At 38.8% G+C, this 25,668-nt stretch overlaps 1 protein-coding gene across 1 annotated transcript; it reads right to left on the bottom strand.

The window, feature by feature from the left end:
- Positions 1-1,942: 1,942 nt before the first annotated feature.
- SLC10A2 (solute carrier family 10 member 2) lies at positions 1,943-25,203 on the bottom strand. Its single transcript, XM_025364676.1, has 6 exons — positions 23,960-25,203; positions 16,307-16,425; positions 10,656-10,744; positions 9,258-9,433; positions 7,295-7,452; positions 1,943-4,229 (listed from the first exon to the last, which is right to left on the bottom strand). Exons 1-6 carry the CDS (start codon positions 24,334-24,336, stop codon positions 4,102-4,104), a joined length of 1,047 nt encoding a protein of 348 aa, XP_025220461.1. The 5' UTR covers positions 24,337-25,203; the 3' UTR covers positions 1,943-4,101.
- Positions 25,204-25,668: the final 465 nt, after the last annotated feature.

The following is a 25,668-nucleotide window of genomic DNA, read 5'->3' on the forward strand; positions in this document are numbered from 1 at the left end:
AGTGTATGTTTATAAGAAGCTACAACATGTTTTTGAAAGTGGTTGTACCACTTAGCAATCTACATTCTTGTGAACACTTATTATTATCAGCACTTTTTTCTTTTTAGTTATTTTATTGAGCATGCAGTGGTACCTTATTGTGGCTTTAATTTGGATTTATCTAATATTAAGTCATGTTGAGTATCTTCTCATGAATGTACCTCCCATTGCCATGTGCTTGTTTGCTTTTAGTACAATTTTTTGCTGAAGTATCTATTCAAAGTCTTCTGCTCATTTTTCAGTTGGGTTCCTTGACTTCTTATTATTGAGTTTCAAGAGTTCTTTATGTATTTTAGGTCAATTATTTTATAATGTGCTTTCGTATGTTTTAAATATATTTTTTAAACCTTAGAGCTATAGATTGAGCTCATGTAATTTACAAGAAATGTCTTTTATATTTCTTAATTAGCAGAGAAACCAGTCAATTACATCAGACTTTTTGTCAGAAAAAAATTGTTTGACTTCTCTTTTCAGTCTTAACAATATATCAACATGGGCCTCTGTGTTGACCATTTCACATCTGAATTCCAACTTAACATAGATAGATAAGGCTCAAACATTTGTCATAGTTTGGTATCTCTTGGAGGAAAAAATACCCTGTGTCCTCTTTCAATGTCTCTAACCAACGCTACTTTGTTTGCTCTCACAGTATTACTCTCAAAGGTGATGGCTTTTGTGGTTAAATATTGGGATGGAAGTGCTGGCATGTTAATGGAAAATTGTCTTCACTCCTAGACCACTTTATATATTCAAAATGTTTGAACACAAGCCCAAATACTTCATTTCTAAATCATGAAATACATTCCTATACAAATATTCCAACACAGGCCCAAATACTTCCTTTCTAAGTCATTGAGTACATATCTATACAATTGGGAAAAATAAGCTTTTCTCAGGTATCAATATTTTGAATTGTTTGCTTGGTGTTAAAAAAATATTCCTACCCTTGACCAATGTACCATAGTAAGATTAGGCCTGAGAATAAGGCCTGGACGTGAAAGAGGAGGTGGAAATGGAGAACCCAGGACAACTCAAACACTGGGCATTTCAGGCAGGGCAGTTTCAGGAAGGCATACATCTGGAAGTTGAAGAAATGGAAACTTACTCCCTATCTATGCCTGCATACCCTTTGAACAATTGCATGAACTCCCAGAGGTAACCATACCACAGTTTGAAGTTTGCAATTTGAAGACTGTTGTTCTAAACTTATGTAGTTTTTGAAAAGGTAAAGGATTGAGAAGCAATGGGATATCAAATATTCCAAGGAGATAAATTGTTTCCTGCTGGAAGAGAGTGAGAGTTTCCTAGATGGAAAAGAGAATGACGTCTTTGAGGAGGAGTCAAATGAGGTTGATAACCTGAATTTCTTCAAGTCTCATTTATGAGAGATTTTAATGCAAGAGCTCCATAATTCTTTGTGTACGTGTATATTATATATATGACATATATATAATATATACATATATTATCTACCACCATTTTGTAGGAGGTGAAAGCTTTATTTATAAGTTCATGAAATACTTGTATTATTTTAAATAGGTTACCATTTTATATATATACACACACACATATGTATATATATGTATATACATCACCATTTTGTAGAAGATGGTGACTTCATATGTAAGTTCATAAAATACTTTCATTATTATTTTAAATCAGCTATCACTGTCAAACTATTTTTAAGAGTCTTTAATTAATGTTCCCCCGTATGATTTCTGGAGGAAAATCCCAGTCAGTATCAGTGGGAGACCGAATTACGAGAGTGTTTAATTAAGAGTTTCTTTCAGGCACTTTTCAAAGAACAATTTAATATCTGAGAAACTCCACCTTATTTGTATCTCTAGAACTGAGCAGTGAGAAAATCTTGACACAAGTCACAAAGATTCAACTAGACCAAACATTACAAAAATCATTTTCATTTATTTAAGCCTTTAAAATAAAATATTCATTTAATATGATACTCACAGAGGCAATAAAATACATAATTTAATCGACTTTTCAAATTCGTTTAAAAATAGAGAGCTATCGTTTTAGAAAGCTCAACTATTTTTCTTCCCACTAGCACGGTAGGGAAAAAGACACAAGTCACAAGATACCGCATCATGTAAGAAAGCCAAGTTCTGTCTCGTTCACCTATCTGGATCAACAGGGAGGAGAAACCTGCTTGCTGCAGTTGCTGGCATCCGGGCCCTTGATTTTGGGTATGTTGAAATTACGATACGAGTTCTCAGGGTCCCTTTAGTGCACCTGTCTATCTTTTGATGGGATGAGAAATGTGTAGGAGGTACTTAGCCACTAGACTGAAAATCTTCCTTTCCATCATTGGGAGCATATTCTTTGACACTCACTAAGAAGGAAATCTGTACCCCCTCTCCTCCACTATTTCTTAAAATTATTTAGTCCATTTTGTATTTGTCTAATGATGGAAAAATATGAAGCACTTATTCAACTGTAAATGGAAACCTAGTATAAAAAGATAAATGCTATGAATTTTAAAAGCAGAATCCATCCCTCATTCCTCTACTGGAAGAGCTAAGTTGAGTTCCTGTTTCCATAATGCATGGGTGCGCCAGCAGGATCTGAACTCAGAACATGCAAATGCAAAAAGCCCTTTCAGCCAAAACACTTGAAATGGACTCTATGAGGCAGTGAAAATATCCAGCACAAAATGGAACAAAACCACTAAGGACCGAGTGGATAAGATTGTGTACTCTGATTGCTGCAGAAAGAGGGAAAGGAAATTAAATTCGATCTTATAATTGAAAGCTCAGCACTTAACAAGTTATTTTCCCCCGGCAACCAGAAACCCCTGCTGCCATATGTCAGATGCTCGTGGCTTCCCTTGGCTACACCTACTTACAGCATCCGAACAACTTGCCTGGCTGGTGGGGCCCTTCTGACTTTAGGGCCCTGGGACATGTTCTCTGTTTCAAATACTGTTTAATACTCATTTCCTGATCACTCCCAGACTTGATTCTTCTTATGCTACTTACTCCTGCACATCTAATTGGCTCTAATTAAGCATTTCAACTGGGTTTCTGTTACTTGTGTTTTCTATGTATTTTATACTATCACCCATTGAATTCATTCCTCCAGTAGAGTCATGCTGTTTCTCCCAATACTTCTGTCTTTGCACCTCCTGCTACCTCCCTGACCATGTTGCTTACTGTGGGTGGTCACTGTGAACGGAATAGTTGTCATATTAGCTACGTGGACCCGCTGCACACAGGAAAACCTTGAGGAAGTCCCTCTTCCAGGTTTGAAGAGCTCTTTGCCAAATACAAACCACTTGAAAGAATTGTGTTTTTCCTTGAAAGATCTAGTGGGTATCACTGGACCCCTGAGGTAGAGCAACAGATGTGCAATATTCCAGCTGAGTTAAGAGCCTGCATCCAATATGGTTATTGAATTCTACTTCGTAATAATTTCCTCTCAGTTCTGCTTTTGGACTGTCCCTGGAGAAGGCAATTTTTAAAAAATACAGAAGTCAGATATTTGCCCGTGTTATATTACATAGTTATATAACATAGTTATATAAATAAATGGGTTGCAAAGCTTTCAAAATAATGATTCAAATATCAGTGAAAGATGTTCGTGTCAATTTTTATAATCATAAACACTGAAGAAAATCTTGACCACTATAATAATAATAATAATTCATTACATCTACTTTAACATACAGAAAGTCAGGTCCTCATCTCTGGGCTAGGAGGTTCTGCGTAAGAATTCAGTTTTGGTGTGACGAAGTTCTCATTCTCGGTGTTCCCTATGTCAGGTTTAGCTTGAGAATATTATGGGGGAATATTTCAATGACAATGTATCTATATGAGTATACATACATATATAAAACTTATGTATATATATATATGAAACAATATTTGTCCCATTAAAGAATTGGGCCACCAGTCACTTGGTACTGAAACCAATACATGAATTCAAATGAAATTCAGATTTCCACTTTAACTCTTTTCTGCCAATTGTCCTACCAAAACAAATAATTAAATATAGTTATGGTTTAAGAATGTAATTTAGAACTCGTCTCTTTTGTCCACTTGATGTCTACTTTTCATCAGGTTTAAATCCTCCATTTATCTTATAAAACGATGACTCCGGCTCCATTTCATTTTCTTTGCTCTCTGGAATTTCTGCCTTGTTTTTTCCATGACATTTCTTGTATGCCACATAAACTAGAAAACAATACACAGGTGGTTAAGTAAATTTTATAATAATACACTGCAAAATTACTTTGCCTAGAGATTCTAACCTATGATTCACATGGCAGATCACATTTTCTGTAGACTGGAGGCTGCTTAGAGAAAGAAATCACCATTCTTAGTTCCATGGTTACTCATGGCGAGAGGGATGACTGCACTTCAGGAAGACCTAGCGTAAATCTTTATGAGACATTTGCTCAGAGCAGCCACAAGCCTTCTTCGGGCATTCAGCCCTGCACGTGGTACTTGACAATGATGAGAACAATAGCGAGGATTTATTGTGTACTACCATATCCCAGTTAATGTGCTCGTTCTTAATACATATACACATGGTGTAGTGCAACCTCCGGGACCTTGGTTCGATGGTCTGCTGTAGAAGGACTTGAACTAGAACAACATTCCAGTTCCCTCCCTGCCTTCATTCAATCTTCATTCCCGGAGAGAAGAGACTCGGCTGATGGGCGATCAGCCTTCCTCTTTTCTGTTTAGCTGCTGGTCTCTGGTAGCAAGCATTTCTCGGCTTATTTTTAAGGTCAGCTCATCAGGGTAGGCTCTGCCCTGCGAGGCAAGACCTGTGGTGTCTATGTATGTGTGAGTACATGTCTGCACATGTGTGAGGCAGTGGAGGAAAGGGTGGTTTCAACAAGCCCATTTGGTTGCAGATTCAAGTCATGTTTTTCAATTAAGTTTTATCCATAGTAAAAGGGCTATTTTGTTATCTGAATATCTGATTTTTCTTCTACTTCTCAATTGGTCACAAAGGCAAGAGGAGGACAGAAAATACTACTTATAGGGCCCCTCAAATTCTAATGCCTCACATATAAAATGGCCATAGTAATATTATCTACCTCATAGGGCAATTGTGAACATTAAATGAGATAAAATTAAATGCCTAGCATGGTCTGTGAAGAATAGTAAATGCTCAATAAATGTTAACTTTCATTATGATACACAGCCAAGAGAGACAATGACTTGCTTCAAAGATCTTATTAACCCAAGATCAATATCTCCTTTAGATTGGTCCCTGAACTTCTAGTAATATATTATTTTCGAAGCCACTGAACCACACTATTGAATTTAATTGAGCTTGTGGTCAATTTGAAGATCCGCCACTTATTATAAACTCTTTTGAGCTGAGAGTCCTTCAGCTTAAACTTATGCCAATGATTTCATTTAACCAAACTATACTTCTTATTTATCCCTTTTTCTTTCCCCCCTTCTCTTCCTGCCTTCCTCCCTCCTTCCCTCCCTCCTTCCCTCCCCCATCCTTCCTTTTTTCCCTTTTCTTTTTTTCCTCTCCTTTATCCAAAAAATATTTAGATTCCTAGTCTTATCACCAAAATATGTTTCCAGGCATTGTATACACTTAACAAAGATTCCGCCCTTATTTTTATACTTACTGATATAACTGTGGGAAATTTCAAGACCGACTTGAGTGCTCCCTTTTCCTCATTCCTTCAACTTGATTTTTTATTAATCAATCTCTTTGGAGTTAGTTTTCAACTAGTGCATTTACTTAATTGTTCTATCAACCAGTCCACTTTCTCTGGCTTATCTACTGACACCATTAAGTAATTATTTGGAAAAATCCCACTGTGTGCCAAATTAGCAGAGCTCTGTACAAACAAGGTTATTATACAGAAAACAAGGTAATTAGGCCTGGACTCCTGCTTCCTGGAGTAGCGATAAATCTGTGGAATATTTTCAGTGGATCCAGAGTATTCTATTCTAGAAAGGAAGCCTTTGATTTGAGAATGACATTCAAGACAGTAGTGCAGAGGAGATCCGCATCCGAGGGCAGGTTGAAGAGTTGATGAAGTTAAGTAGAAAAGTAAAGCAAAACCATATTTTTAGTAGAGACGGGGTTTCACCATGTTAGCCAGGATAGTCTTGATCTCCTGACCTCCCGATCCGCCCGCCTCGGATCCCCGTCTCTACTAAAAATACAAACACAAAATTAGCCGGGCGTGGTGGCGGGCGCCTGTAGTCCTAGCTACTTGGGAGGCTGAGGTGGGAGAATGGCGTGAACCTGCTAGGCAGAGGTTGCAGTGAGCCAAGATCTTCAAAGAAGATCATTATGAAATGATGCAGTCCACTGCACTCCAGCCTGGGTGACGGAACAAGACTCCATCTCACAAAAAAAAAAAAAAAAAAAAAAAAAAAAAAAAGGTAAAGTAAAGCAAAACCAAACAAAACCAAACTGTATCTCTGGACATTTAGTGACTTAACATTTACATTAGTTTTGTTGTGTGCCTTCACTTTATATTCCCCATTAAAATGTCATGAGGCTTTAAAAACTAGCTTTTTAATAAAAAAATAAATAAAATGTAAAAATAGAGGTTAGATATTATCAGCCCTTGGAAAGGAAAATGTAGAAAGAATTTTCAACTAGGTGAAGGCCAGTGGGTGGTGGGGCCTGACGGGAAACGCTGAGAGCTTCATGTCACAGGACAGGAGAAGTAGGAATTACTTAAACTACACCTAGTACTTTACATGAAGAATATTTTTGCTTCAATCACTTCAATTATATGGGTATTTAAAATATATATATGTGTGTGTGTGTATGTGTGTGTGTGTATACACATATGCACACACACACATCTGCCTTGTAAGTTAGCCTGTTAAATTTTCTTTGTGTACCAGTTTTCTGATAAATATCCTATATTTATAAAGCATATCAAGACAATGTTTTGAAAAAGATCCCAAATCCTGAGTTCCTGGGCGAATGCCGGAAGGCGCACAATAAAATGGTCCGGACAGGTTCCTCTGCCTTCCTAATTACTCAGGAAAAGAAAGTCAATGGAGAGAATTGACCTCCATTACTTTTCACTTAAAAATAATCTTTGCTAGAATCTTTTGGTAAAACTACCATCTTTTCATCAGCAATTGGAAAGTCATGATAACATGACGGTGGCTTTTTCCTCTCATATATTTGTACAATTCACCACCAGGAATGGGGAGTTTTAAAAAAATGTTGTTTTAGCAACTCCAGGATTTTTCAAAGATCATCATGAAATGGGATTGGCATGATTCCTTACATCCTAAGAATATTGCGGCAAAGGCGAGCTGGAAAATGCTGTAGATGAGCGGGAAGGTGAATACGATATTGAGCTCCTCAGGAGTGAAGGAGAGCTGAACGATGGTGGAACATAGCTGCGTGTTCTGCATCCCCGTTTCAAAAGCAACCGTTCGGCACCTAAAGAAGATGTTAAGAGAGCATATGTTTTATCTGTTGTTTTGTTATTGTGAAACATTACAAGCAGATACAATAATAAGTACATAAATGTGCATCTTGTCTCTGCTTTTAATGCATATATTTAAGATAGGCTTATTCAATATATGACTTTCTATGGAATAAATGTAATACTTATTATGGTATATTATACATCATATCACCTATTGTATATAATATACATAAATATATTTAATATGTACATATGAAGAGTTGGCTCATTTACCACAGTGTTCGGTAAGTGGCCAAGAGGGTTCATTTCACCCTTTTCAATTATGATTTTGGTAACAGTCTAGAGCACAGGGCAGCAGCTCAGAAAATGCTCAAGATACGGTATTTGTTGTCGCTGTTTTATTGTTTAATTTGTTTTGTTTAGGCTGGGCTAAACAGGTGGCTCACACCAGTAATCCCAGCACTTTGGGAGGCTGAAGTGGGAGGATTTCTTGAGCCCAAGTGTCCAGGAGTTCAAGATCACCCTGGGCCGCATAATGAGACCCTGTTTCTAAAAAACAAGACAAAACAAAAAAAATTAGCCAGGTAAGGTGGTGTGTGCCTGTAGTCCCAGCTTCTCTGGAGGCTGAGGCAGGAGAATCACTTGAGCTGAGGCTTCAGGGAGCTATGATTGTGTCACTGGACTCCATCCTGAGTGACAGAGTGAGACCCTGTCTCAAAAAAAAAAAATGTTTAAATCTTGACAAAAAGTCTGTAAGGTAGAAATTATTGTCCCCACTCTACAGATGATAAAACTCAGAGAAAGAGAGAGTGCTGGGCCTGAGGTCCCCCGGGTGGTGTGTGGTAGGATTGGAAGGGAAGCCCAGGTCTGCCTGACTCAAACACTGTGCCCTTCTCGCTGCCCGTTGCCACTCCTCTCTTTCCCAACTTCATACGTGCATCTTTCCCTACACCTGTGTTCTCTCTGCCTGTGGATTCGATGGATTAGTCAAAAAGAATTGTTTTTACCCAGTGTCAAATCCAGAAGTGCAAAACCCTTTCTAATATTTGGCGCCTTTGGAGGATGAGCTCACCCTGCTGCCAGCTGGAGGAACGCTTGTCTATTCCAGGGCAGCCCAACTGCTTTCATTAATGTCACTCCACTCAGAGAATAAGAATGCTTAGCAGTGGAAGAGCCCCATCTGCACAGAAAGTGGAATGGTCCAGAATACTTTGACCAAAAAAGAGGCAGTCAGTATTTTCTTTCTGGGGACTTGCATGACTTTGGAATGAATGGGCCTATTTAGAATGACATATTCAGAAATAGGATGAATGTGATTGATGAAAGGCTAAGGATTTTGATCCTGTCTTCAGTGTTTGCAGCTGTTTTGGGTTGATTATGTCTCCCTCTCTGCCAAATTCATGTGTTGAAGTCCTAACACTCCGCACCTCAGGATGTGACCTTATGTGGAAACAGGGTCATTGCAGATATAATTAGTTAAGATGAGTTCATTAGAGGGGGCCCTCATCCAATGACTGGTGTCCTTATCAAAAAGGGAGTCTGGCCACAGAGATGTGCACTGAGGGAAGACACAGGAAGAAGACGGCTGTTTGCAGCCACGAGGGAGGCCAATAAGGGATCCCTCCATCATAACCCTCAGAAAGAATCAATCCAATGACACCTTCATTTTCACTTCTAGTCTCTGAAACTGCGAGACAATAACAGTCTGTTGTTTAAGTCACTCAGTTTGTGGTTCTGTCTTATGGCAACTCTAGCAAAGGAATACAACAGATATTACAGATTAAAATTCCCAATGTGGTTTACTAAAGTGCCATACCTGTGCCAGGGTAGACCAGCGATTCTAGCTAGAAGAAACCCCAGGGAGTAACCTGCCACAGGAAATATTGTCCCTATAATCCACAATTTGGGAGCGATGATCCAGGCGCTTTGGTACAATATTCCTCCAACCACAGCTATGAGCACAATAAGGATGGCGCCCGCAATGGACCCAATCTGTAAAAAAGGGAACAAGTGAACAAGTAATCATGAGTCAAAGCAAATCCAGGTATGCTCGTCAGAGACGAAACCTCAGCAGTCTCCTTGCCCTTGGGGAAAGTGATGGTAAAATTGTCTTTCTATGTGCTTCTAGCCGGGAGGCTGCAATCAGGCCACTGGAAATCCTGGTGCTTGTCCCATGCTTTAAGCTTTAATTACACAACAGGACAAGTAGCATCCATTTGCAATTAGCCTGAATATTTTCTGGCTTGCAAATTATCCTTGTCAGAACAAAAAGACAGCCCATTTCAATGAGAACCTGGAAGACTTGGCCTCCGGATTCAACTACTCCTATTCTGTTTCCTTCAGTAAATCACGAACTTTCTGAACTGTAGTTTCTTCATTTGTAATTGGGGATAAAATCTCGCCCCAGCTTCCTTTTATGATTGTTATGATGATGAGAAAATGGGTATAGAACTCTATACAACTTTAAAAAAGGTATAAGCAAATGAAAAGCACTGTTGCTATTTTTTTTCTCCTTTTCACATTTAAAACAAAATTTGGAGATTATAAACATATTTTTTGTCAAGAAAAGTAAGGAATACAATGGACTTACTTTGCCCCCTGAGCAGCAGAATCTATCTATATTATCTACAACTACATCCAGATCATCTAGCTAGAATATAGTTAGTGAAGGGGAGTGAATAGTTACTATATAAATAGCATTTACTGATTGCCAGCAATGAAATGGCCATATGGATACAGACATAAGAAAGATAAGTTCTATTTTCTAAGAAAGCCATTTAGATATATTGTATAACACAAATTCACATAACAGAGATAACAGTAATATGTGGTGAGGACAGAATAGAGTACAATCAGGAGGTGATAGTTCAGTTGAGTGTCTTAAAGAATGGGTAGAAATTTTTCCTGTGACTGCAATAAAGAAGGGTATGCTAGGCTGGGTGCAGTGTCTCATACCTGTAATCCCAGCACTTTGGGAGGATCACTTGAGCACAGGAGTTCAAGAATAGCATTAGCAACACAGTAAGATCCCAGCTCTCTCCTCTACACACATATAAAGAAGGGCATTCTAAAAGAGAAGACTGCATGGCTGATGACTTCAGGCCTCCACTCAACAGTAATCATATAATGAGAATAAAAGCATTTCATGGATGGAAAACCCTATCGTTTTGATTGTCATGGTGGAACATTTAACGGTGTGAACTGGGATACTTACTTTAAGTATGATCTTTGCTTTTTGGGGCCATTTGTGATTAACAAACATTCCAATGGAAACAGGAACAACAAGAGCAACCAGAGACGTACCTAAAGATGACAGAAGGGCAATGTCATCAGCAGAACAGGTGACACAGGAAAGAGAAACACAGAAGAACAAACAGCCTGAAGAAGGCTTAAGTAGTATTGCAGTCTTCCTTCTTGAATACACAAAACAGTATACAGAATTACACACACACACACACACACATGCACACACACACACTCACTCTACTTCTTCACCCACTCCAGTAAATAATTTAATATTATTGGTAGATAAATGATAATATCAATGTTATAAATTCTTTCACTAAATTCTGCATTAATTTTTTAGAGTTTCTTATATTGCCAGTATATGTTAGCTTCAGTTTGTCAGAGTCTTGACTTCTTTAGTCTTTGGATCTTTATAGTTCTAGGAAGAATAGCTCACCAAGGTTTTTTTTTTTGTGTGTGTGTGTGTGTGTGTGTGTATGTGTGTGTATGGCATACAAAGATGATATTTTACATGTGTTTGCTAGTTCATGGTAGTAGAAATAAAAAATAAATTTAAAATATTGTAAAATGAAAGAAAATGTCCAAAATTAGCTCAAGATCACCAGGTGTTCTGACATCTCATGACTTCTGGTTAAAACTAGCTTTAGTTATTCAAATTTACAGCAGAGAGGTGAGAATATAAGTTGAGAAAGCGTGCTTTAAATTTTCCATGAGATAATATATTTGACGACCTCTCATGTAATTATAGTTCTTTGCAGTAACATGCTCATCCGGCCAGATAAAAGAGTCATACTTCAATTTCACTACGTTAAATTTACTGCTGTTCTTGCATCATATGGTTTGTTTCTCCATGTTATTTAACACTCATTTGTCCAATAGCTGATTTCATATAATTTAGCACCAACAACTTCTAACTTTTCGTAGGTTGTTTCTTTTTCAAACATCCTTTTAAAGCAGTATAAGAAAGTGATATTGAACGGTGACATTCTGAGAGTGGATGTTGCATAGTATTGATTGAACTAGGTAGAGTGAGCTAGGACTGGAAAACAGATTCTAGAATCCAAGGCAATAGATATTAATTTAAAGTGAATGCAATAATGATGAAAACATAATTTCCTTGCAGTCTTCTAGCCCTCCTGGCAATATAAGGGTCAGTGATGACTTTTGCACAGAAATTAGTTGGCAGAATTAAATAATGACTAAGGGTACTCAGAGTAGGAAAAAAGATAAATGCGGGAGAGTAAGGAGGGAATAATGGAAAAAAGAATGTGAAAGAGAGGCCTTGACACATGCACTGCTGAGATGACCCAGAAAACCCTCTCTTGGGTATCCTTGCATCCTGCTGTTTTGGGAGTGATATGGTTTGGCTCTCTGTCCCCACCCATATCTCATGTTGAATTATAATCCCCAGTTGGAGGATTACAACTAGAGGAGGGGTCTGTTGGAGGAGGGGCCTGGTGGGAGGTGATTGAATTGTGGGGGCAAACTTCCCCCTTATTGTTCTTGTGATAGTGAGTTCCCATGTGATCTAGTTGTCTATAAGTGTGCACACATCCCTCTTTACTCTCTTTCTCCTGCTCCAGCCATATAGAAGGTGCCTGCTTCCCCTTCACCTTCTGCACGATTGTAAGTTTCCTGAGGCCTCCCCTGCCGTGCTTCCTGTACAGTCTGTGGAACTGTGAGCCAACTAAACTTCTTTTCTTTATAAATTACCCAGTCTCAGGTAATTCTTTATAGCAATAAGAGGACAGGTGAATACAAGGAGGAAACACCCTGTCCTGGGTCTTTAGACCATTGCCTAAATTTTTGAAGTTTGTAGGTCTTAAAACCATCTGGATATATGACTTGTTTGTGATGTGGTAGCTTAAATCTAGGTGCAAGTCCTGTGCTTGGAATGTTAGTGTGGTTAGGTTTTCGTCCTATATTTTAATGTGCTGATTCTGTTTGGCCCCTCCTGCTAAGAGTCTTCATCTCTTTGAGGCAGCCCAAGCCAATGGGATGACACACAAGCAGCACCACCTGCCAAAATCCATGGCAGAATTGGTTTTCCTTTCCTGACCAGATGAGGCCAGGTGAAGTTTTTCAGGGACCTGGGGTTGACTGGGAAAGGGGCTCTGTTTTTCTTTACACCCACAGTGTGTGGCTCCTGCTTGTAGAGGTGGATGTTTTAACTTTGGTCTCCAGTGGGCCGATAATCTTGTTCTTTTATTTCCCCAGGCTCTGTTTGTTTTATGTATGCCTTATATGCTGATGCTCCCCCTGTAAAGTGCCTGTCTATGTAGATGAAAAAGCATCCACTCATGGTTACACATTGAATCCGTAACTTGGTCTTTAACCAAGTTTACACAGTTGATATTAGAGGAAGGAAAGGTAGAAAGAAGAATGAGAATGAAAGAGAGTGGTGGTGAATGGATTCATGTGGTGGGACTGGGAGTCAGATAGATTTGGAGCTAAACATTTCAGTATTCCCAAACTGTGGGAACTGTGTAAGACGTTGAACCCCTCTAAGCTTTGGTTTCCTTATTTGTAAAATGGGCAGAGTTATGTCTGCCTCACAGTGCTGTTGTGATAATTAAATGATGAAATGGCTATAAACTTCTTGGCACAAGACACAAATGTGGAGTAGAGAGGAGTGAGTACAACAATTTGCAGCAGTAGTTTTATTTTAGTGGTACCAGCTGCATGGTCTGCCTCCTCCCCATCCAGATGTCAGCATCTGAGGGGGCTTTCAGGTGTTTACTGGATCACTGGAGCATGAAGTTGTGCCAAATATGTCTGCCCATAGAGCTGTGTAGAGAATAGACTGTGGGCTATTCCAGCTTCCTAGTGACCCTGGGCAAATAATTACCCTGAGCCACAATTTAGAAAGCAGTGATAACATCTTGTGAAGCAGTCAGTTCATTTATTTTCTATGTTAAATAACTAGAAAAACCAACGCAAAAAGATGAGCTTGGAGGCCTGGGCACAGGGTTAATATCTGTAGGAAGTAAAAAGTTTCCTCTTCAAAGTTTCCCTTCTTGTTAAAGGAAAATAATAATAATAATAATAAACATTAGAAATAATTTCTTTTAAAGACTAACTTCCTTTAAGCCTCCTTGCTTTGTGCTAATAACTCTTTGTTAAGCCCTATTCTATGTAGCTGTTAGATATAAAGGAATAAGTACATTCTGTGTCCTTGTATTTTAACCAAGTTATTTGTGCTGAACATGCTCACAGGCATGTTGTAGCTCACAGTGTATGACCCTTCCTTATTTGGAAATATTATTACTTTTCTAAGTCCTTTCACAAGCGACTTCCTCTTTTCCTTTGTTCTCTATTGCCTATACCTATTTAGAAAAGTTTTAAATTATTAGCCAGTCAAGTTTTAGCTTAGATTGTGAGGTCTGGTTCCAGTCAATGGAGAGAGACACAGTAGTTGGGACAAGCTGCGTAAGGGATACAAATTACTTCCCTCCATTGTTCAGGTGTGCTCTTGCCATTGTTTCATCTGCGAGGAGCACTCTTTCTGCAGAAAGTAAAATTGCCTTGCTGTGAAAACTTCTGGTCTGAATGCTGATTTTTCCTTGCAGTACTGAGGAACAAGCATTCTGTTTCTGAATAAACATTTTACATATAACAATATCTTTGTTTTTGAAACTTCTTTCTTTTTCCCTTTTCTTTTCTCTCTTCCTATTTTTCTTTTCTTTTCTTTTCACTCTTGACCTCTTTTATGATGACTGTTTCCTCCATTGAGGTGCTGATTGATTTTTCATTTTCTCCTTATTTCAAAATTTATTTACATTACAGAATATGGTATAAGTCTTTCATACTGTAGTTAGAATTATTCAGTATTTCCATGAGCCATTTTCCAGAAGGGAATGTATATCAAAAAGAGAATATTTTATGGCTTAAATTATTAAATTATTATAGTGAGTAATGTGGAATCGAAATTCCTCACTCAGCAGGCAGGTTCTTTGAGAGGGATATAATAGTTACCACTCACATTAACTATGGTTTTTAGCTCTGTGGGAGGCATCCACTGAGAGAGCAGCTAGAGAGTCAAGCAGCGTGAAGGCAAAGACAGGTGGTCATGGAGGGTCACCCTAAAGTCTGTTGTCAGGAGGTTATATATGATATGAAGGTTCTCTCCAGGGGTCAGAAGAATCTTGTATATCAAAAAAAACACACTGAATAGGGCATATCAAGGAGGACAATTCTTTTTTATGGTCTAATGGTAATGGTAAGAGTAGGAGAGAGAGAAGAGGCTACAAACATTGTAATACAGATCATCCCCAATTAGTATTCACAAAGTTTGTTCTAATTCAGTTGTATATTTCCTCAATCACACTAAATCATGGAAGCAGTCTTTCTTGGAAATGGAAGGCATTTCAGCCCAGCTTCTCATCCCAATAGGAGTCCCTCTTATAAGCATCCAGGTGGCTCACCATTTAGCCTTTGCTTGGGTGCTTTCTTCAATGGGAAACCCACACCTTTTTAAGGCAGCTCATTGGGATTTGTTTCCAAGGTCAGTGGGGGGAAAAAAATCCAGGTATTTAGCGTGTAGTGTACCTGGTGATTGTTGTACTATTTTGCCTACATCTTGTCTTTTATTCGTGATAGTTCTATGGGAAATGCCTATTCCTGGTATACCAGGAACTCTCTTGTTCTTCTCTTGACCCTCGTCCCTAAGTTACAACAATAACTTAATCTCCCACTATAATTTGTTTCCCCAGAAACAGAAAATAAGTTTTTTGGGATGGGGGTGAAATGAGACAGAGTCATTACTAGTAAATTTGACTCCTGGAGCATGAAATACAGACTTTGCCATTAAATCAACTTTTGCATCACAGTGTGGCTCACAGTTGAGTGTTAGAAACAGTGTGTTTCATCTAGTGGTTTTCTATTGTGACACTCTGGACTGCTTACTCAGTGCTCTACTTTGAAACCGTTATGTGATTTTTAAAAATTTCTTCAGGCTAGGTGTGGTGGCTCATGTCTGTAATCCCACTTTGGGAGGCTGAGGTGGGCGGATCACTTGAGGTCAGGAGTTCGAGACCAGCCTGACCAACATGGCGAAACCCCATCCCCACTAAAAATACAAAAATTAGCCAGGCGTGGTAGTGCATGCTTGTAATCCCAGCTACTAGGGAGGCTGAGGCAGGAGAATTGCTTGAACCCAGGGGGTGGAGGTTGCAGTGAGCCGAGATCATGCCGCTGCACTCCAGCCTGGGTGGCAGAGCGAGATTCAATCTCAAAGGAAAAAAAAATTTCTTCAATTCAAGTGTCTGGATGCAAAATCCTATGACCATGAACTAGTGACACTCTGGGTTAAGGAATAGGTGGAGGCTCCCACGTCCCCAAAGCTTAAGCCTCCTCAGTCCAGACTGACAGGGCTGGGGAGGGGGCTCCTCTCCCTGGTGATTCAAATTGAAGAAAAGACAGGTGATCCCATAAGGTCAAGGTTTGGAATTTACATTCTGCCAACACTCTTCAAACGCAGGGGTGACTTCATAATGAAATCGGGCAGAAACTCCTGCTAGGGCAATAACAGTTGGGTGTGAGCCTGGTCTGAGAGCCTAGCAGGGGGTAAGCAGAGAGTTTGAGGGTAACAGTCAACGGTCTTGCAGAGGGACGACTTACCTATGTTATCATAGGGAATTACGATGCTCCCAGAGTCGACCCACATTTTGGTATAGATAAGGAGGCACAGCGGCATCATTCCGAGGGCAAGCAGTGTGGAGCATGTGGTCATGCTGACGCTGAAAGGCAACGGGCAGATTGACACATCCACCTGTGTGTTCTAGGGAAGACGCTGTTTTATTTTTACTTTTTAATTTCACTTTTATTTTAAGTTGAGGGGTACATGTGCACATTTGTTATATAGGTAAACTTGTGTCACGGGGTTTGTCATATAGATTATTTCATCGCCTAGGTATTAAGCCTAGTACCCATTAGTTATGTTTTCTGATCCTCTCCCTCCTCCCATCCTTTAGCCTCCAATAGGCCCCAGTGTGTGTTGTTCCCCTCTGTGTGTCCATGTGTTCTCATCATTTAGCTCCCACTTGTAAGTCAGAACATGCTGTATTTGGTTTTCTGTCCTTGTGTTACTTTGCTAAGGATAATGGCCTCCAGCTCCATCCATGTTCCTGCAAAAGACATGATCTCGTCCATTTTTATGGCTGCATGGTATTCCATGGTGTGTATGTACCACATTTTCTTTATCCAGTCTACCACTGATGGGCATTTAGGTTGAATCTATGCGTATGCTATTGTAAATAGTGCTGCAATGGACATATGTGTGCATGTGTCTTTATAACAGAACGATTTGTATTCTTTTGGGTATATACCCAGTAATGGGATTGATGGGTTGAGTGGTATTTCTGTTTTTAGGTCTTTGAGGAATTGCCACAGTGCTTTCCACAATTGATGAACTAATTTACACTCCCACCAACAGAAGATAAGTGTTCCTTTTTCTCTGTAACCTTGCCAGCATCTGTTAATTTTTGCCTTTTTATTAATAGCCATTCTGACTCGTGTGATACGGCATCTCATTGTGGTTTTGATTTGCATTTCTCTAATGATCAGTGATGATGAACTTTTTTTCATATGATTGTTGGCTGCATGTGTGACTTCTTTTGAAAAGCGTCCGTTCCAGTCCTTTGCCCACATTTTAATGGGTTTGTTTGTTGTTTTGTTGGAATATAACTAAACTAAAAAGTTTCTGCACAGCAAAGGAAACTATCAACAGAGTAGACAAACAACCTCCAGAATGGGAGACTATTTTTATTTTCGATTCATGATAAGGAAGTCCTGCAAGAATCTGTCTCAACCTATAGCATCATCTGGTGTAATGAACAGAAATACACATGTGCTGGAGTGTATTCAGGGCCTAGCCTTGAGCACAATGGGCCATATTTGGTGTCTTTCCACTTTGCCTTGTGCCATCCTTCCCTCCCCTTTTATTCTTAAGGGTCAGAAACAGTATTAAACAATGGGTTAAAAATCATCATTAAACAATGTATAAGGTTTGCTGGGTGTGCCATCCTTCAAACATTGAATCAAAGAAAAGCAAACACATTTAAAGCAGCCGACACCATCAGGGCTGCACATTTAAAGCAGCTGACACCATCAGGGCTGCATGTGTCTGACCATGCTGAGACGGAACCGGCCTTCCTGGGCCCCTGGAATAGAATGCATGTCCAAGGGAGGAGGCCTCGGTGTACTGCCATAAAGCAGAAAAATTACTGCCCAAGTGACCCTAGCTTGATAAAAGAAGAGGAAACTGACTTAAAAATCAAAAGAAAGCATGCAAGCAGGCAGGGTAGACCTGAATTCTTAGCACTGAGTAAGTCACTGACAATTTAGCAAATGTGTGTTCAGAAGAACTAGTGTCTGGTATCATCCCTGCTCAGAGCGTTTTATTTCAGTAAGAGGGTCTGGCTGAGCAGGCTCTCTACATGGAGAAATTAATGCCAAATCATGCTATCTCTAGTACTAAGACAGTGGGTCAAAGAAAGATTTCTGGGGAGTGAGTCTTCCTGGTCCTCTTCGAGGTGATCTGTACACAGCATACATTCTCTGCCTTTAAAGGCTGAGCTCTAAAGCCACACAGTGTCTGGGCTGAAAGCAGGCGGTGCCGTGCCACTTAGTGTGTTAATTTGAGTAATTTAGTTGACTTCTCTTTACCAGTTTCCTTATTTAAAATGGCTGTAAGGATAGGATGAGCCAACGGTGTCCAGCACTTAGAACAACGCAAAGCACTCTATTAAGAGCTGGTTGCTACTACCATTTTTTTTTTTTTTTTTAATAGGGTCTATCTCTGTCACCCAGGCTGGAGTACAGGGTCACTCTCTTGGCTCACTGAAACCTGGGCTCAAGTGATCTTTGCACGTCAGCCTCCCGAGTAGCTGGGATTACAGGCACGAGCCACCATGCCATGCTAATTTTTACATTTTTTGTAGACATGGGGTTTCACCGTGTTGTTCAGCCTGGTCTCAAACTCCTGGGCTCAGGTGATCTGCTTGCCTAGGCCTTCCAAAGTGCTGGGATTACAGGCAGGAGCCTCTGCACCCTGCATCTCTCTGCTGTGATCATTTATGTTACCATGTTTGTGGTATTTTGTGTTCCACCAAATAGAATCAGGAAACTTAGAGAAATGAGAAATTTATCTGAAAGGCCCTTCTCCCAACAGGTCGTCATTGAGGTAGTCAAGAGTAGTAATTTCTTAAGGGTATTATGTGTGTACTTGAAAGAAAATGCTAAATATTTATATTACCTGCCCCCCAAAACAACAACAACAACAACAACGACAACAACAACAACACACTATACTAAGAAAGGAGCTAACAATGAGAAATTTCGTTTCAAGGTTTGTAGATAAATTTACACATTTGGCAAAACACAGGGTGGGACAAAGTTCATCAGAGAGCTTAACTTCTCTAATAATATATTTATTTTTAACCAGAACGACCTCATTTAAAATAGGTTTAAATAATTTGGATAAAAATACTTGTTTTAGTAGAGCTAAAATATTATAACAGTAACAAATGCTGTGGATGTATTTAAAACTCTGAGCAGTTCAATCTATTCTGGTTATAGGTTAACTTAATTTAGGTGTAAAAGAGATGCTAAGGCAGAATTGTACACCAGACAAACAAGTTAATTTGTTATTAACAGTACTTTGTCCTACTTATAATGAAAGTACTGGAGTTTGAAGGTGATTTTTTTCTCTGTTCCTTCCTCCCTTCTCTCAGGGTTCTCTTTTTTATCTTTTATTTTTTAAAATATATTAGAATGGATTTAAAGTTGTCCCTATAATAAAATCACTTTTGTTTCTGTGCATCCAATATTTTTTTCTAGAGTGTGGTGGGAGTCTGGTGGGGAAGTGAGGAGGGTTTATTAACTGGATCCCAGTGAAGAGAAGTCTGAGAATTTTTGTTTTAAAATGTGAGAAAATGTTAAAGAAGGAAGTCTTTTTCTGTCTTTGGTTTTCTTTCGAAGATCCTTGACAAACTTTTAATTCTGAATATTGCTACGACAATCTATGATGTTGTATCATAATTTTGAGTTTGTTGAGAGCAGTTTCTTAAGGATTGTGATGAAGGACAAAAGAGGATTTGGAGAAGGAAAGGTTTAGACTTGTGAGGACCCTTGATGAAGAGACCTTGCAGATGAACAGACGAATAGGTGGCTGGAAGTTGATGCTATTTGAATGAATACAATAACAAAATCAAATCACTCAAAATGAGATTCAAAACAATTCACAGATAATGAATTTTAAGAAATAATATAGGAGCCTAAATTAGCAAAAGAAAATATCGTCTTACACAAAAAAATCTGAAGTTCTATAAAAGGCATGGATATAAAAAATACATATACTACCTTGAATTTATATTAGAATGAGAGAAAAGAGTAAAGTATAAGAAAAAAAGAATAAACACTTGGCCTTAATTTTGACTTGCCAGGGAGATTTTCTTTCGCGTGTATGGAAATAAAAGAAAGAATCAATATAAATTTAGTGAATGTTGAGGAATTCAGTGAAATCAGTGTTAAGCAATGTAAAAGACTGTAATCATATTAGAAGTAAAATACCAAGTGTGAAGGATCTAATGTAGTGTATATAGGCAGTGCTAGAAATTGGAGAAATGAAAAGTGATGGAAAGAGTGTAGAGAAAGCTGATGAGCCTGCATATGGGGTTGTGGGTAGATCTGAATGATTCCAATTCTGATTCAGGCATACATTGACTCAATGACCTTGGTCAAGGTTATGAATCTTAACTTTATTATCTGCCAAATGCAGAAAATAATAGTACTAACTCTAGAGGATTCTTGGGAGGATGAAATACACCAACGTATTTTGAGTACTTAGCACTGTGCATGGCATGTACTAGTGTTTAATAAATATTAGCTAGTAAAATAAATGCTACTGGAGAGAAACAATTTTTGGTTACTTTGAGGGAGAATAAAGGAAAAAGCCAAATGGTTTTGGGTTAGGTCTCCCAGAGTAGACAGGAGACATTTAGGGGTTGACATAGGAAGGATTTATTGCTGTGAATTTGTGATTAGCCAGAGGGTCAGGTTTCTTGAATATCTAAAATATCAGTGAATGCTACACTGGAAGCTGAAAAATCTAACAGCATTTGGCCAAAGAACAAAGGATGTGGTAGGAAAGTCTATAAAATAATAAAAAGGAATGTAGAAAGTAGGTGGCAGGGAAGGAATCGGGGGCAACTGGGAGAAGGATGCATAAGAATGGATTCCCCAAAGAGGAAGCCAAAGAAAGGAAATGAGAAGTCCTTGCATGATGTGACTGAGGCCATTAAGAAGCATGAAGACACCGGATATTTGCCTGCGTCTGGGTAGAGAGCAGACACAAAGGACATAAGAGGTTTCTGTGTCCCCTCAACTATGGGTTTTAGCCACCAGCAGATTCACCTGAAATGTCACCTTCTCTTCTCCCTGATCTTTTTGTGCATGTGATGTCCATGGCACAGCTGTAACTTAGGTGAAAATATATGTGCACCAATCAGATTCACAAACAACTTTCCAGGCTGGGAGTGGTCAGAGAAGGAGCTGAAATAGTACTTGCTGAATTCCAATGATCAAAGATTATTGTCTATTATTTTTTATTTTTCAAAGTCACCAGAGATTGCAAAATGCAGTGGCTTTCCAGGTTCATAAGAGATGATAGGGTGAGAGGGAAATGTTTTGGTTTCTTCTCCCAAGAACCATAACCAAAAGAGTTAAAATCAGGTGGAATGGTTTTGCTGGCATTGTGTGGCATTAGCTCAATTAGTGGAGCTGCCTGTTAATATAAACAGTCATGTCTTCTTGCCATTGCTAGAGTTCAAGTGGAGATGGAGAAGGTAAAATTCCAAGCATATACAATTGGAAATATAAATGTTAGATAGGATTGTATCTAAATAAATTATCAAAAGTCTTTAGTTATCCAATTCTTAATCCAGAAGAATAAAAAGTTTTGGAAAACTGTTACCCAATAACTCAGGTTCTACTCTTTTAATTAATTTGTATTAAAGAACTATTGGAATATTGTTTTCCTAACACACAATGCATAATATCATCATCTTACATAGCAGTATAATTTAACTTCTTCTCAATGATTAAGACCCATCCTGACAAACATGATTATCGGTTATTCTAAAATACAGTGACAACTTCTTGTGTTTGTAGAATAAGTGACACAGAGACCAGAGACTAGAATAAGTGCTATAGAAACCAGAGAGAATAATTGATAATGAAGAGAGAATATGTGATAGAGAATAAGCGATAGAGAGATGGCTGTGTGTTGTCAGTGTCTGCTTTGCTTTGTAGGTATTTTGATCTGCTCTTTTGCCCTTCCTAACACTCTGCTTCCTTCCCCACTTCTCATTTCTGGAAAATAGCACAACAGAGATTTAGAATAAAAATAGTTATGTAGGTCCTGCATGAGGAGTGTTTATGAGATTAAGTGAAATTTATTTTGGGTGTGCAGTGTCTTTTATTGGGTCTTGTTGAGCTCTGGATACGTGAGGTTGCTCCATGTTGCGTTATAGGGCTTATTCTGACTTGCTGGAAGAATTCATTTGCACGGGTTTAGCTGGAGGTTTCTACCAAGGCTTCATATTCTACTTTTAGTTCTTATTGAAAAAATAATTTATAGGAATTGTTATGATAGGTAGACAGGATTACATAATCATCTCCTGTTTCAGGAGAAATAAGATTTCCTTAAAACCACAGAAAAATGTAACTTGGAGCTTTTAGGTTATATCTTACTGTTTTTAGCTGACAGAAGAGAATTCATTTCAACAACCTAATAGTCCAGCACCACACACATTTTTTTCTGTCTTATAAAAGGGTTCCATGTGTGGCATTACATTGAGGTACAAAACTCCTCTGCATTAAAAGTTACAAATATTATGAGAAAGCTGTTTATCGGAGGTCAAGGCCCATTGTTCCATGTAGCTCACTTTTCTCAGTGTAATAGTTGCTGGCATTTACAATTCTCACTTCTGTGTATCAGTGTCCAGGTCAAACTAAATCGAAGTCTAAAAAGACCTTATTGCTATATTGTGGTTCACAGATTAACTAAATCTGAATAGCACTTGCCATCCTTTGTTGTTTTATAGGGCTTTCCTTAAATTAAAAAAAAAAAAAAAAAGCAATTGCATGGTGGATATCATGTGCTTTCTTATGTAAAAGACTAAGCCATGTGAAGGTATAGGGTTTGTATGACTTTTCCAAAGCTTCTGGAGAAACCTGCACCAGTTGAAATGAGACAGCAGGTTCCTAAGTGCTCACTGGGTACTCTATCAATCCAGTGGCTACATTTCTACACTTTGTGCTTCTCTCCTCTGCCTGTAGTAGCTGGGGATGAACAGAGCTAATTGCATACTGTACAGTATTTAATAAGCACACGTTGCGTTAGCACCTGGATGGTTTGCAGAAGGAAATGCATACCTTTCAAGGGAAATGAGGAATTATGAGCTAAGAAAAAAGACATTTGTCTATTCAACTTTCAGCATTAAATTTCTCAGTCTCGTCACATTAATGCTTCATCTTATTTCTATTAGTGTTTTTTTTTTTTTTTTTTTTCCAGTGCTAGTTCAGACTGGCACAGGATGAATTGGGCAAACATTGCAATTTAGATTACTTTGTGGGAAGTGGAGAAACCATTTTCTGTTTATTTCATAGTAAGGTAAGCATAATTTTAAAAAAAGCTGCTGTAGGCTTTTCCCCCACTTTTAATGCCAGTAGAGGTGAAACAAATATATGAACTCTTCCTTAGGTTTTATACCAGGAAAGTGTTTGCCCAAAGAACTGGCTATATTTGATGGAGTTGATCACTGTCTCACTAGAGGTTCTAATGTTTGACAAACAGTTTTATTTTCTGATTGCACCCAGAGCTCCTCATCATTACAAAGAAAGTGTATTTTCCTTTTTTTTTTTTTCCCCTGCTACCAACAGGATAAACCTCCTCAGCTGCAGCTTGTGGTTTGGAAAAGATTACTTTTTAAAAAAAGCTTTGAATCTTTTCCTAGAGATCAACAGCAATTATGCAACTCCCTGTTAACTGAGTTAGATTTAAAAACACAAACACAAAATATAAATCCCCCAATTCAAATAGCTAAACAGCTGTGCTAGAAGGCATGTGAATGCATTTATTCTGTCCTGTTTAATTCCTTAGTCATACTTTAGATGGGTAGCAAATCAGTTGGACATTCAGTATGCCATAGGCTTCTGGAAGGATTACTCCAAGGTGATTGAGTAGTTAGAGGTGTAGATAGATAATCTTACCTCAGGTCCATGTCGCCATCGACCCAATAGGCCAAGATATTGGAGGAAGTTCCTCCGGGGCAGCATCCCATAATGAGCACCACCACGGCCTGGATGGGGAGGATGTCAAAGGCCACAGACAGGACGAATCCTGTGAGGGGCATGATTCCAAACTGACAGAGGAAGCCAACACAAATGCCCCACGGCCGCTTTATGTGCCCTAGAAATTTCTTGATTTCCACGTTGCATCCCATGGAGAACATCACCAAGGCCAACAGGATGGTCAGCACCGTACTTAGGACCACACTTAGGGTGTTATTGAAATTGCTGTCAGGTACCACACAGGATGCACCAGAGCAAACTGTTGCATTGTCCACACAGCTGTTCGGATCATTCATTGCTGGGTCTGCTGCTCAAAAGGCCAAGTCCACAGAAGCGCTGGTCCCTGGGGCCTGGCTCTGCTGCCAGTTGAGATAAGCAACGTTTACTTCTACCCCATCAAACTTTTAAACCCCTTCTAAAAATATGTCACTTGGTGTCTCTTTTGAAAGCCACATTAGGGAAGTAATAAAAAACAATAAATGCTAGGATGTCAGTTTCAAGAGGTAGCATTACAACAGAGCACGTTGTGAATCATAAAAGCCCGGCAAAATTATTGGTCAAGACAGAGAGTTACGATTAATCATTTATTGGCATGATAATGAACCATGCCATATAAAAAGAGCTGCGTTAATGTTTAATGCCACGAAGGTTTGTTGGATAATTTCAGTTAAGTGACACTTAAAATCAACTCGGAATAGTACCGAATCTTATAGGGATTGAGCCATAGGAACCAAGCCATATAAAAAGAGCCATATTAATGTTTAATGACATGAAGGTTTGTTGGATAATTTCAGTTAAGTGACACTTAAAATCAACTCTGAATAGTACAGAATCTTGGAGGGACTGAGCCATAGGAACACATATTGTTCCCTCATTTTCCTTTCAATAGAAGGGTTTAGGGTCCGGAATAGTTGAGTGCCCTGTGCCAAATTATGTTGCAAATTAGGTGTCAGACTCTGAACTGGGACCCAGATCTCCATCCAGTTTCCTCTCCCAATAGTTTTGCTACTGTATCAGTGTTTCCTGGAATTGCTCTATAGTGTCCATAAAGCATATGGAAGTTTAAGAAACTTCTAGGGTCTTGGTGCAAATCTGAGAGAGTAACATTTGGGAAGAGAGAATGTTTTCTGGTGGAAAGGAGTCTGACTTGTACAGCCACCCTCAACCACTTACACATGCAATTATGTGTGCGTTGTCATAGTAACAGAGTGCTTTATAGATGGAGACAATACAATTATTTAGAGGGATGAACCTCAGAGAATTAGGTCAAAGTGACAGGATCTCTTTGTGCTTGGAGTCATAAATTGAAATTCGATCTTTTTTTTTTGGCAGGGGGATTCCAAGGGACATTTTTGTAAATGTCAAATAGTCGACCTCATTATGGGCAGAATGCTATATTTCAGTACATAGGGAAGATAAAGAAAGAGGTAGAGAAGAGATTGTCCTGTTTTCAGGAGTGTATAACCCAGTTATTGAGTCAGGACACAGAGTAATAAGAAAATTGAATATTCCAATCATGATGCACAATTTGTAGGACAAATTCTAGTTTAATATTCAACTTAATCATCTTAAATTAAGCAGGATTATCTCTCCCATTTTACAGATGAGGACTTAAGGGTTGAGGAAAT

This window comes from Theropithecus gelada, chromosome 17 (genome assembly GCF_003255815.1).
Source record: "Theropithecus gelada isolate Dixy chromosome 17, Tgel_1.0, whole genome shotgun sequence".
In the NCBI taxonomy this organism is placed as follows: Eukaryota; Metazoa; Chordata; class Mammalia; order Primates; family Cercopithecidae; genus Theropithecus; species Theropithecus gelada.